Raw genomic sequence first — 12,878 nt, 5'->3', positions numbered from 1 at the left:
CTTCCACCTCAATCAATCAGTGGAATTACCTGTCTTCTTTTCGCAACCCCAATCTGTTGCGGAAAGGGCCTTACACACACTAGATGTGAAAAGAGCGTTGCTATATTACATACAAAGAACGCAACCCTTCAGGAAGACCAAACAGTTGTTCGTTTCCTTTTCTCCACCACATAAAGGCAACCCCATCTCAAAATCAGGGATAGCTAGGTGGATTGTAAAATGCATACAAATTTGCTATCAGAAGGCAAAGAGAACATTATCTGTTCCCCCTAAAGCCCACTCTACAAGAAAGTTAGGGGCTTCTATGGCTTTTCTAGGGAATATACCCTTAGATGACATATGCAAGGCAGCCACATGGTCTACACCGCACACATTCACAAAACACTACTGTGTAGATGTGCATTCCCAGCAGCAAGCTAGGGTGGGCCAGGCTGTACTAAAAACACTCTTTCAAACAGCTGCAACGGATACCGGTGGTCGCCGCTAAGGTTGGGTACTGCTATATAATCTATGCTAAGTGTACAATCTGCAGCTCATATGCCTCGAACGGAATATGCTACTTACCAGTATGCATCTGTTCTTGGCATGTAGAGCTGCAGAGTTGTACACGCCCACCCGCCTCCCCGGCTACCTGTATCCGTTCCAGTCCATCTTATTTAGATACAACACACATGGGTTTCTCACTGTTATTACTACGCTCCATCATTTCCCTGTTGGCGAAAAACAATCTGAGGATGGAGCCGAAGCCCATGCGCAGTACGGACCGAAGGAGGAGTCACCAAACTCGTGACTTCCAAAGACGGTCCAAGAAGAAAAACAAACTGCAAACATCCGGGCCCAACACCAGATGGCGACCTATGCTAAGTGTACAACTCTGCAGCTCTACATGCCAAGAACAGATGCATACTGGTAAGTAGCATATTCCTTACAGAATCGGGACAGCCAGATCTGTTCGACAGGACCAGACCCCACATCGGGGTTGTGAAGACGCAAACACTTTCAGGTCCCTCAGTTGGGTTCTTCTCAACTGGGAGAAGTGCATCTCCCTTCTTTGTCTCCTGTTTTTCCTTTTTTTTTTAAAGTCAGGACTCAGGTGTCCGATTGGTTGAGACTGGTTAAGGTCCCTCTGTGAGCTTACCTTGGGTAGAGCCAAAGGGAGGAGCTCCATTGTTGGTGAGTAAAGTAACATGGGCAGAAGGTCTGGCATGGTTTTCATTCTAGCAGAGAAACCATACAAATAGATAAGATGGCAAGCTACCCTGCCCAACAGGTAAGACTTCTTTCAGAGAGCGAGTCCACAGCATAGTGAACCATGATCTATGGGAGCCTGCAGAAGAACCACTATCTTGTAGAGCACTCGGTTATTAAAAAAAAAAAAAAAAAACAGTGATCACACACACTCAGGTTTCACACTTCACCCACCGGTCCCACATGCCAGGATCTTCAAGGGATACCAGTTATGGGGAACTGGACACCTTTTGCAAAGTCTGTGGGCAGTAACCAACACCGCCGATCAGCACATCATTTGGGATGAGAGAGCATTGGCTACCGTCACTCAGGTTGGGGTTTCTCCTTTAGTGAACCTTGTCAGCTGAGCAAAGCCAAGAAAAAAAAAATAAAGGAAGGCCAGAAATAATGGTGAGCTTAAAAATCTTGAGATCTTGTGTCTATCATTTGCATAATGAGTCTGTATTTTTTTTTCATTTATGGATTTCTGACCTCATGGGGGTGTGACTTTTTAAAGAGACTTTAGCTACATATGTTGTGTTGAAATGGCTGTGCTTGTTCTCCTGGTGCAGTCCCCGCTACTATGGAACCCACCTGTTCGGCTGTTAACGCATCATTCTTGAAATAACAGTGCTAACATATTAATAGTTGGGCAGTGTTAAGGCAACAGAAAAATATGCAGGCCAGCCTGCTTCCTAAATCCCACTCATCCATAAAATTGTAGAGCACAATATTTATACCGTGCACCGAAGAAAAATGCAGTGATGCCTAACTGCCTTACTCGAGCGATGTCCTATAGGGATAAATATATATTAGTTCTTAATTTGGATTCAAGAAGAAATTCAACCGATGGTGGTTATGAAATTCATATACTACGGATATGGGCCAAAAAGTTAACTTCTCCAATCAGATTTTAGTGTGGGTATAAGCGAGTTATGGAACATGAATTGGTACTGCAAAGTGATGTGCGATTTTGCCTCCAAGCCATTCTAAGAGGATCGCGTGGCTGCAAGGTGCTTTCTCAGAAAAGAAACGACATCGATCTGCAGTAAACATGTGAGTGTGAATTGGCACATTTAAGGTATTGGATTCAGATCACATGCCAATAGCATGCCAGTTCATCTTTTAATAAATCTATCTTGGTCCTCTGTATTTTGAAACCAGCCTGAAAAAAAGTGTAGGGATTCAACGTTCAATCCTGCTGTGCTCACAGAATCCCATCCGGCACGTGGAAGCAGTTCCTTTTCAGTTTTTGCCCTGAAGATCCTCGTTTCAAGAGCTGGGGCAGCCAATTAACAGACCTGGTCCTCGAGGCAGTGTAGACCAGTCACACTGAGAACCTGCCTGCGGGGCGCCTGAAGCTGAATAGGTTAAAGAGGTCTGCGAGTCATTTCATATGCTACTGGGGAGAATTTGTAGAAGGTCTTAATGAGTTGTGGGGAGCTTCTTCCAATATAGACTAATCCTGAACTGGATTCATTCTGGAAGTCTCCAGGAAAAAAAAACACGTCTAAGATGTTCGATGGAACATGTACCGCCTTTGTTGGACAAAAGCTTTGTAAGGAGCAGTTTCCAAAGACACAGCTTTGTAGGATCATCTGTCTGGCCAAGACGTGTCCTCATCTTGTAGCTATATTGCCTCATCCCACTTTTCTTTTGCAACATTTATTCACCAAGGTGTTTCACTAAGCAAGTTTGGCCAGTCAATTTATCTGAGAAATTACTTGCTGATCAGGCAACTTACCAGAGGGGAGAGGCAAGACTCCCTGATTGGAGCATTTGCCTCTGCGGATGGAGTCTTCTCATTGGACAGTGTGAGCACGCAGATGTAAATCACCTAGACAGTAGCCTCTCTTCGTACCCCCCCCCCCCCCCCCCAATAAGTTGAAAGTGCCTTTACCAGCAGCATTTCATTCTGTACTTGAGCCTGTCAGAAGGCATGGCACACTTCTGTCAGTACAGTCTGCTCTAAGTGTATTGCTTTCCTACAAACTGAAGCACATTATTCTGAACAGATTGCAGAGTGCCTGAATCCTATCTGAGATTAGAAAAGACATCGTAAAAAAAGCATAAACATTTGCATCACCAGATGGATTCTATGCGTAATCGCTGTAAATGATGTTTTTGGCACACTGTTCAGGGGTACTTTATTTAATAACCTGTGCTAGTTGGAACACCAAGTGATACCTGTTAAAACTACAACTCCAGGACATGCACGCGCGCAAACTCGATCACTTTCACTCTTAGTGGTATTTTAAAACCACTCGGCATTAAGGTAGAATGCACGAAGAAGTCCTTTAACTTTGCCACGAGTATATGATGCCATGTTTTTTTATGATACACCTGCATCTTCATTGTCTCTTTGTATTATTTGCAAAGCTCCCGCTGTAAAGGAGTCCTGTAGGCATATCCAGAATCTTGTTATCGGCTATACCACCCAGGCTGCCTCTGCCCTCCACTGAAGGACTCTGTCGAGACCTGTGCTTCGAACTTGTGAAACTGCCAATATAAAATGCCGAGACTCCCTTAAGCTTAAAGGGCCAGGCACGCCTTGGGCTGCCCTTTATCTTCTCATGATGATGCTGTTCGTGGCTGTCAGCCATTGTAAGGGCAGTGGGTGCGGTTGTCCATCATAATGGTCGAGGGTGACTCTTTCATGGCCCAGTCCTCTGGGTACAAAACCTGAAGCAGAGTCGCTAGGAACTGGGACTTTGAGCTGTCTCCTGTGGTTTGCAATGCATATACTGTAGGTGCTGAACTACCTTTGACCCTGCTATAGGAGTGTAAATACATGACCAACTCCGAGAAGCAGCATTGCTCCGGATGTAATTTGTTAATCTGTGTTCAGTTCACAAATGATTTCCTTTTTATCAGCATATTTTTTTTAAACAATTTTTTTTTGCGACAATTGCAGCACTACATGTATGAATTCTTATGGCATGCATTTCAGTGTATCAGTTACATCACTGAATGGCGGCTTGCGCTATGAAGAAACCACACTTATCTATTGTACCATTCTTGAACCAATGAACTGTGAAAGGACTGTACTGAATATTGAGCCTGGCCCCATGCAGCATCAGTTACAGGCGGACATTTTGATCAGCATATTAGACATGATTTTGGAAAACTCCAGTAGAGTCTCGTAGATGAAATTAAATATTACTCAGCTCCAACTAGCGATAAAGTTTCCGATAGGTAATTTCATGTCTAAGGACTGCCCAGGCACAGCTTCAAGGAATGCATTTTTTTTTATTGTTCACAATGTCTTATTTTACGCATGTCCTCTTCAGTCATGTCATGCTCTCTTCTAGAATGGAGGCGGTAACCTTTGTGCAGTGGATGATTCCAATGATCACGTGCTCTCCGTCTGGGACTGGCAGAAGGAGGAAAAGCTAGCCGACGTGAAGGTATCAAAGTCAGAAAATGTGTGATTGTTTTATTCTAATTTAAGAAACCTATTGCTTGTCTGCCCATCAAACTCGTACAGTGATAGGACTGTGGAAGGGCCATCTGGCTGCGCATCGCTGTTCATGTGTGATGGAACTGTGTTGGACACCATAATTGGATTGTGGTTTTTATAAAGGAAAAAAAACAGCTGGGTAAAAAAATGATTGCAACAAATTTGTAGCTGAAATTCAAGCTCGAGGTGAGTAGGTGATGTGAAGAATGGTGAACATCGCACCCCTGAGAGAGCATGTTTTCTTCACTGGTGACGTCAGGGTCACATACCTTTTCAAGAAGGGGCACAAGATTGTATCTTGTACCAAGAGTTCCTGTACGCACATCGTCTAACATTGACAGGGTAACACTATGATGAAATACCCCTCCAAAGTTTGCAGCTTTTTCACGGAATATAGGTTGTTGGAGACAAGATATTCGTTAACCTTCTATGCAGTCTTATTGTATGCTTTTCGTTGATTAAATTATAAAAAAAATTGAAATAAAAAATAGACCTATTGGGAATGTGCATCATTCAGAATAAACTAGTTTTAATTATTTGTGTAGCCCACAATGGACACACCTAAACTGATTAAAACTGGAATGTGCTCAATCTGCTGCCAGAGACACAAATGTATATGCATGTTCACAAGATCTCCCTCCAAATGTGCACTTGAGCCTAATAAGGCCTTACGCTATCCCCTGTCATGTGCATTGCTTTCCCACTCATATGTTACTATTACTTATGCAAACTGTATAGTAAGTAAATGAAGGCCCAAACACTCTTTTGTCACCTCTTACTATTTACATGTACTACTTTATATGAGTTGGTTTTAACCATAATTTACCCAAAAATAGGTACGTTTGTAACCCCCGTTTGATTGCTGTAGATCGACTTGGATAAACTGTAAGGTCATCCTCAAATGAGCAAATTGGACGTCGTTACTTGATTTATTTTTAATCTATGTAGAGTTCATTAATTCTATAAATTATCAAAATAAGTTAAAAAGTGGAAAACTCTACAGAGCATGTAATGCATATAAAATATCTGAAAAAGCACTAAATCCTGCCTGGCGTTCACCTGAGGAATTTTTCCCATCACACTAAGCTTATAATTGAGAAGTTACCATCTGTGGACTCTCCCTCCTCATTCAGCACTTCATTCAGAAAAATGGGGATTTTCAGTTACTGTAAATCTGTCTCCAAGTATTCTTTAGAAAGTCTATTTTCATAGTTTATCGTCTAAGGCTTTGTATGCGGTGGGCTGGAATATGAAGATAGAGGTGACGGGGGTCTGATGTGTTGGCTTTTGAATCCTAAACTCTCCTACAAAGTCAGTTCTAATCATTCTATGTTTTTTTCCTTCTCTTTTTTTAGTGTTCAAACGAGGCAGTGTTTAGTGCAGATTTTCACCCAACAGACACCAATATAATTGTTACCTGTGGAAAATCGCATCTCCACTTCTGGACGTTAGATGGGAATTCGCTTGTGAAAAAACAAGGAATATTTGAGGTGAAAATCTTTGCGTTAGTCACAATTCTGTATTATGTAAAACAACGAGAGGCTGTTGAGACTGAAGTGGCAATACAGTGATCTAAAGCAGTTGCAATTTCTAGTAAGTATGGCTGTGTCTTTTTTAAAGCTTCTTTTTGCCAGCAGAAGCCAGTTTGATAAATTGCACACATTCAATTAAGGTGTCCCTGAAGGCGGGGAGGGCTTTTAAGGAGAAGACATAGATACTGACACAATAAGGGTGGGGTGGCTCTCGGAAAACCAAGTTTCTTAAACGGCACACCTGATTCAGATTTATATTTGGCTTTTACTTCCCAAATGTATTCCCAGTTTTACATTTCCTTCTAGCAGTCATTTATCATACCTTACATTTATACACAGATCACTAGAACGACCTCTGCAGTGATCTGCTATCCCTTTGTTTATTAAAGTATGCAGTGCTTTATATAAAGAACTAACCTAACTGGAGAGTAACCATACTGAGCAACAGGCACGAGACCTGGGATATGACTACAGGTAATGTACAAGAGAGGTAGCCTATCCCTCAGAAGATGGGTACTCGCCAGCATCTTCCCAGGGGCCAAAATGTATGGAGTGTGGTTTGACGGAGCCGCATTGATGCTGTCGGAGTGGGGGCAGAGAAGTAGCATAAGGAGGGTGTAGGGGCAGCGAAGCATGTACAAGGTGTGGACTGAGTGTCATGCAGTTATTTTGAGTCTCACTCCATACTGCACTCTGAATTTGGTCCTGGTCTCTAGAAGAGACATGGATTTAACAATACTGTGTTACGCTGTATCAGCGTTTCTTATCCCTCTACCGCTCCCTGGGGTAAGCCTGCTCTGCTGGTTATCACTCCCTTTGGTGAGTCAAGTATATAAAGAAAGTACTAGCGGCCGGCCCAGGAGGTCGTAGGCCCGTGCTTGTACCCTTTTTCTCTGCACAATAAAAATTAAAAAAAAAAAAAAGTATATAAAGAAAGTAGCTTGATTATTGAATTGGAATGAAATAAAATCTTAGGCCTCAAAATGTCGTTATACCTGGATTCTATTAAGTGTACACATTCGGTGTGCTTAGAAAGAGGCCCAGTTAATGGAATTGGTGGTCTAGAAATCCTTGACAAAGGCCACCAACAAGGTGTACAATTCAGTAAGGTGGACAGGCACAAAGTCCCAACCTCCATAGCTAGACATGGTACTGTGGAAAAGATGTAGCCATGGCACTAGAAGGCTGGACGTTTAATCTTGGTTTTCTACTTTGCCAAAATGTGCTGCTTGTGAACTCTAAAGTCTTGGAAGATTCCACAAAACGGTGGCATTTCTTTTGTGAGTAATCCAAGAGTCTCATTATCAGACACACTCCCACCCCAGTTTTTGTGTAATGAGCAAGAGTGAAATCCTGGAACCAGAAGCCATGACTTTTATTAATCTCAGTCTGTCCTTGTGACAAAGCATTTGCCCTTGCACAGTCATTTGTTTGAGCATATTTCCTAGATGGCAAGAACTTAAGGTAAACTAAACACTGGTAGTAAATATGTGAAAAGAAAACAGGACTCCAACCCAACAATCATTTGATTTTTACCCATTGAGAGTGGAGACCCAGTCTCATAGGTCTCTCAGTAAAATGTGGTATGAGAGTGTTATGGACCTTGAAACAGGGAGCCCAGCACTGTGGTGTTGGTTCTCCGGCCTCACTAAATTCTTTGATGGCCAAATCATGTCCTTCCCATGTCTTTGTCCCCTAAATGCAATTAAGTGATGGAGATGGAGGACCACTGAAGGCCATGCCAAATGCGTGGCTCAGCTCTAGCTTATCTTGGATCGTCACGCCAACAATGCAAATAAAAGACTGACATGTCCACCGCTCAAATTAATTTAATACTTCCCTAGACTAATTCACCAATAATTCTTTTTTGGCTCTGAAGTAGTGTGCTACTCACCGATAAGCACTTCAGCATCTCATCAGGGGTAGCAAGCACTATAAAAAATGCAAACCTTTCCCTCTACTATCCCTCCACTATCCTTCTCAATACAAATAACACACTAATATATGCACCACTCAAATTAATTTCATATTTCACTATGCTAATTCGCCACTAATCATTTTGGGTTCCGGATTGCGTGCTACTTGCCTTAAAAAGCGCTTCGATGACTCGTCCGGGGTAGTAAGTGCTATATAAATGCAATTACAAGACAAACAGGCCAAGCCTTCACGTGGCGGCTCTCTACCACCCGCACTCTAACATCATGTGCCGAGAATTATATAGATCATGCATTCAGTTTTGATGTAAAACAGGAGAGAGGAAGATATACCCATCTAGTGGCTGAATTGAATAATATGAAACCAGAAAAAAATCTGTTCTAAATCCTGGCTTCCACTTGACCAAAAGGCAATTGCTTTACTTGGTTTGTTTTTCTTCATTGTCACATTTGAGGGCACATTGAAGTACATGAGTTAAGAATGTGTACTGTGCAAAACCCTCTAGTGTTTGATTTAAGTAGACACTAATGCCAGTCCATATATATCAGCAACCTAAGCCTCTTGGCTCAGGAATGGCATTGTCGTAATGCCAGGGCGGTACACCTTTGGGGGGAGGGGGCGAAAAGCATGAATGTATCTAAATTCATGTTTGAAATAAGTCACTTTTAACTTATGCCTCTCTAAGCAGTAATATTGTCTGATATTCTAAGGTGAAGCACTTCTGCATGTTGAAGAAAGACACTTTCAAATTTTTTTTTTTAAGAGTATAATTTTTTTAACATGTTTGTTGCACAATGCCTTTAAACACGAAGTAGTTCCTAAGGATTAGTGGTGCTACTTTTATTTTACTTTAAGTAATCTGTAAATAAATGCTTGCCCATTTGTTTAACATTTTACTGAATATTCGTGCTCAGTCAAGCAAACCGCAGCACAATGCTGTTGTTCACCAGGTAAAGGTCGGGAGGGCTGCTAACTTACCTACTACTCCCTTGCTGTATAATGAGTATCCCTCCATTACAAGAAGTAGTAGTATTCTAGGTCCTAGGCAATTTCATTTTGTATCTGGGAGAAAACAGGTTGTAAGTTGAGAATGGTTTCTTCAAAAACATAAGCAGTGCTGGGTTTTCTCCAGCATTGTTCTGACCTACAAAAATTGAGGCTTTGAAGTCTTCCACTTTACAGTTGTCTTGACGTGACAGTGCCACCCTTTCATTTAAAATTGCCATCGAGAGCCGGCCTAGAAAGAAGCCTCCCTCACAATTGTCCAACATGAGTTGTAAACCTAGAGTTCTCTATGCTCCGTCCTTCAATACGACTCGTTCATCAGCAGCATCTACTCTTCATTAGAATCTCCCTTCACTAATATTTTTCCCTATCCATCTGAAAGAAAATAACCTTAAACACCAGTTGATTAATGAAAAATGACTGCCCAGTAAAATTGAGTGGTTTGAATCCAAAAAGTATTGAGCGAATTTGTATTTGCCCCAAGATAAAATGTTTGCATTCTTTCAAAATGGTGTTCACAAGACTGGTGGCATGCTGAGACAATTGAATGGGCACCCAATAAAGAGAAATCCTTGTTAATTAATAAAAGCCATTCATGGCGTCTTCACGCTAATACAATAATACCTGGGATAAGGGAAAATTGACATTAATTTTAATTGTTGCCAACAAGTCTACAAAGTTTTTTCCTCCCTGTTTTTTAAATAAGGTTATCCCCATGGAGGACACCTTACTCCTATGGCAATTCTCTCCACTGAGGTACCCCTTTCTCTCCTTGGTAGTCAGGCATAAATGTTTGATTTACATTTTTTAAGGAAGGGTACAATTCTTGAACCTGTTTTTGTGATGTTTCGGACCAATTGATTCAAGTAACGAACACATTTCAACTTTTATTCCAAGAGTTGAGATTTTCTTTATTCAGATTATGAAAAATACTTGTTATGCTTCTCCAGAATTTTAAAATGTTTTTCATACTTCATATACTTCACTACATTCACGACATCAATTCCCAGTGCGTTTTGTACACAGGATTGCTGCTCTTTAGGGGAATAAAATTTGATTGTGAGGAAACAATCAGTTGCAAACTTTAATGGAACAGAACAACCAGGCTGTCCATAACAATATTAGTTTCTGTCCACAATACATTAGCAGCATGGGTCAAACATGCTTTATAATTCTCTAATTAACCTGATGAACCATATTATTTCACATCACAATGGTTACATATATATCATGATGCCTGACTGTTTTTGTATTTGAAACCCATCAGTCCTTTCTAATTTGTGATCTTGGTACTTGTCCACCTTTTGAAAAACACATTTCACTCTCTCGCATATGCCACATCATATATATCTGCAAGATAAAATTCCTGGTTGTGGGTTAGATTGTTAGAAAAAGTGACCACCCTTTTTTGTCAAATCCACAATTGTCTATGAAATCAAATCTCAAATAGCCAAGTGGAGCTGTATAAACATGACCTCCACTTAAATATGTCCTAATTGTTGGTGCCATATGCCACTCTCAGTTTGCATTTGTAACTCCTCGTACATGCAGGAGTGATAAAAGCTGCCTGGTACCCTAAATTCAGTATGGCATCCTTCTTTGAACATAGTTTTCAAAGACTTTGTTAGGGTGGATTGTAGCCAGTTCCGCCTTTGACTTTCACAGCACAAACCAGCTCTCAAGTGCACCACCACAATTGCAAACCCTAGTGTAACTAAGGCAGTTCTTTTGAGGAAGAGCCAGAGGAAGTGTTTCCACCCAGTGAGTGCAAGACCTTTAAACAAGTGACTTGACAAAAAATGTGCCCCAACACCATTAGAAGGCTCAGTCCAAGGATTCCTTCAGGAATGGAGGGCATTTACCTCAGAGAAATGGGCATTAACCATAATAAACAATCTATATTAAATAGAGCTAATTCTAAGGCCTCCAAACATAAGGCCAAAGACGAGAACTTGCAGCAAGGAAGAACAGCTACACTTAAAACAAGAAGTCCAGGACCTCCGAAAGAAGCAGACAGTGGATAGGGTTCCAAGGGAAAAAATACATCTTTGTTTCCTTTGTGGCAGCAAGCAAAGGATCTCCTGTAACCAAATGAACTGTCTCAAGCTGGATAGTACAAACTATCCAGTTATGTTTCAGGACATCGGAGGTATTATTAGGAGATAAACTGAGAGTGCACTCAACGATGAAGAAAGGATCAACACTAGCGTTCATTGCCAATGTTTCACTAATTAAACACGCGCTGGATGGCCACATGGTCTCACAAGCACACATTCGCTAAACACTACTGTGGGGATATTCATGCTAGCAATGAAGCACAGGTAGGACAACAAGTACTTAAACACCTAATCGTCAATACACATGCATTTCAACAGAACCTCCTAAAGGAGGCGGAACACCTCCACAGAATCTGTGCATAGCATGTAAACCAAGAAAAGGTTCACACTCACTGGAAATAAAATGGTTACTATCTGTCCAAGAGTTTAGCAGGCTCAAGAATTTTTTTAGGTTTACGTGAGACCCAACCACCTCACCAAGAAAGTAGGTAATTTCGAGCTGGAATACAGGAGTAGAGACTGATCAGAGGGAAGCCCAAAAGCACTCTGGAGTCACCAAAAGAAAAAAAGAATCTGAAGATGGCACCCACACACGGGATTAAAGATCGTACGTCATGGGATGATGGACAAAACGCCAAATAAATGGTTGTCAACTATGATGTTGAGACTCGCACAAACAAGTATATATTTTTGGGCCCAGTCCCTACATGGTGGAGTGTGAATCCTGACGACAATTCAAGCTGAAAAACTACTCTTGCCAGCAAGTGACCATTTAATTTCTTAGTAGGAGATCAAAAATAATAATGTGGTTATGGAGATCCTGGTTGTTTGGTTTCATTAAGGAGTTTGCATCCAATTGTTTCCTTACAGTCAACATTTGTTCGCTGAAGAAGCTCAATCGTATACGCAAAATGCATTGGGGAAATGATTACTTGAAATGCGTTGTGGAAATTATTTGAATGAAGCGAAGTATGTGAATTATGAATAATCTTTTTGGAGTAGGGTAGCAAGTATTTTTTGCAGCGTGAATCTTTCTGGATTCACTATGCTGTGCATTATTCCGCGATCTTGTGGTTGGGTCCGGATTCGTAGTCTTTTCTTTGTTTTTTTTTTTTTTTTTTCTGTAGCCCAGGTGGGCGTCGACGTCCACCATTTGGTGCACCTCCCGTGACGTCGTCGTGCTTCCTGCGGAAGTCCCACCTTTGGGGCGCCATCTTCAGATTCTTTTTTCCGCCGTTGGGTCTGGATCGTCATCGGGAAGCTCCAGAAGTTCACTCGGAGGAAGAAGGAAGAAAAGCGAGTTTCATCGATAGAATCAAGAGAAGACATCAGGAAAGAACAGATTTCGACAGGAACGCGAAGAAAGAAGACCAGCGAGCCTTTTTCTTCGACAACCTTGGAGAATGCACGCTCAGAGACCCTGAGCGAAATGGACAAGACGCCATTCAAGTTCTGCCCAAACTGCCACCACAAGTTCGCGCAGAAAGACCTGCATCCGGTCTGCAACCTCTGCCTACCGGTGGATCATCAGAGTATCGACTGCAACGCCTGCTCAGTCTTCGCGCCGAAGACACTCAGGGTGAGAGAGAGGCAGAGGAGAGCCAACGCCAACATGGAGGGCCAAGGAAAACCCCCGACACTCTACGCGCTGGGCCTCGACAC

At 41.8% G+C, this 12,878-nt stretch overlaps 1 protein-coding gene across 12 annotated transcripts in view; it reads left to right on the top strand.

The window, feature by feature from the left end:
- The window catches only part of EML1 (EMAP like 1), an 889,011-nt gene that overhangs the window by 762,982 nt on the left and 113,151 nt on the right, over positions 1 to 12,878 (top strand). For all 12 annotated transcript variants that reach the window (XM_085626396.1, XM_085626393.1, XM_085626400.1 and 9 more), the window contains 2 exons: positions 4,539 to 4,634; positions 6,043 to 6,177. In XM_085626396.1, coding sequence (XP_085482522.1) covers positions 4,539 to 4,634; positions 6,043 to 6,177 — 231 coding nt within the window. The remainder of the gene's footprint in view (positions 1 to 4,538; positions 4,635 to 6,042; positions 6,178 to 12,878) is intronic.

Source organism: Triturus cristatus, chromosome 9 (assembly GCF_964204655.1).
Source record: "Triturus cristatus chromosome 9, aTriCri1.1, whole genome shotgun sequence".
NCBI lineage: Eukaryota > Metazoa > Chordata > Amphibia > Caudata > Salamandridae > Triturus > Triturus cristatus.
This window is presented reverse-complemented; position numbering and strand designations above follow the sequence as displayed.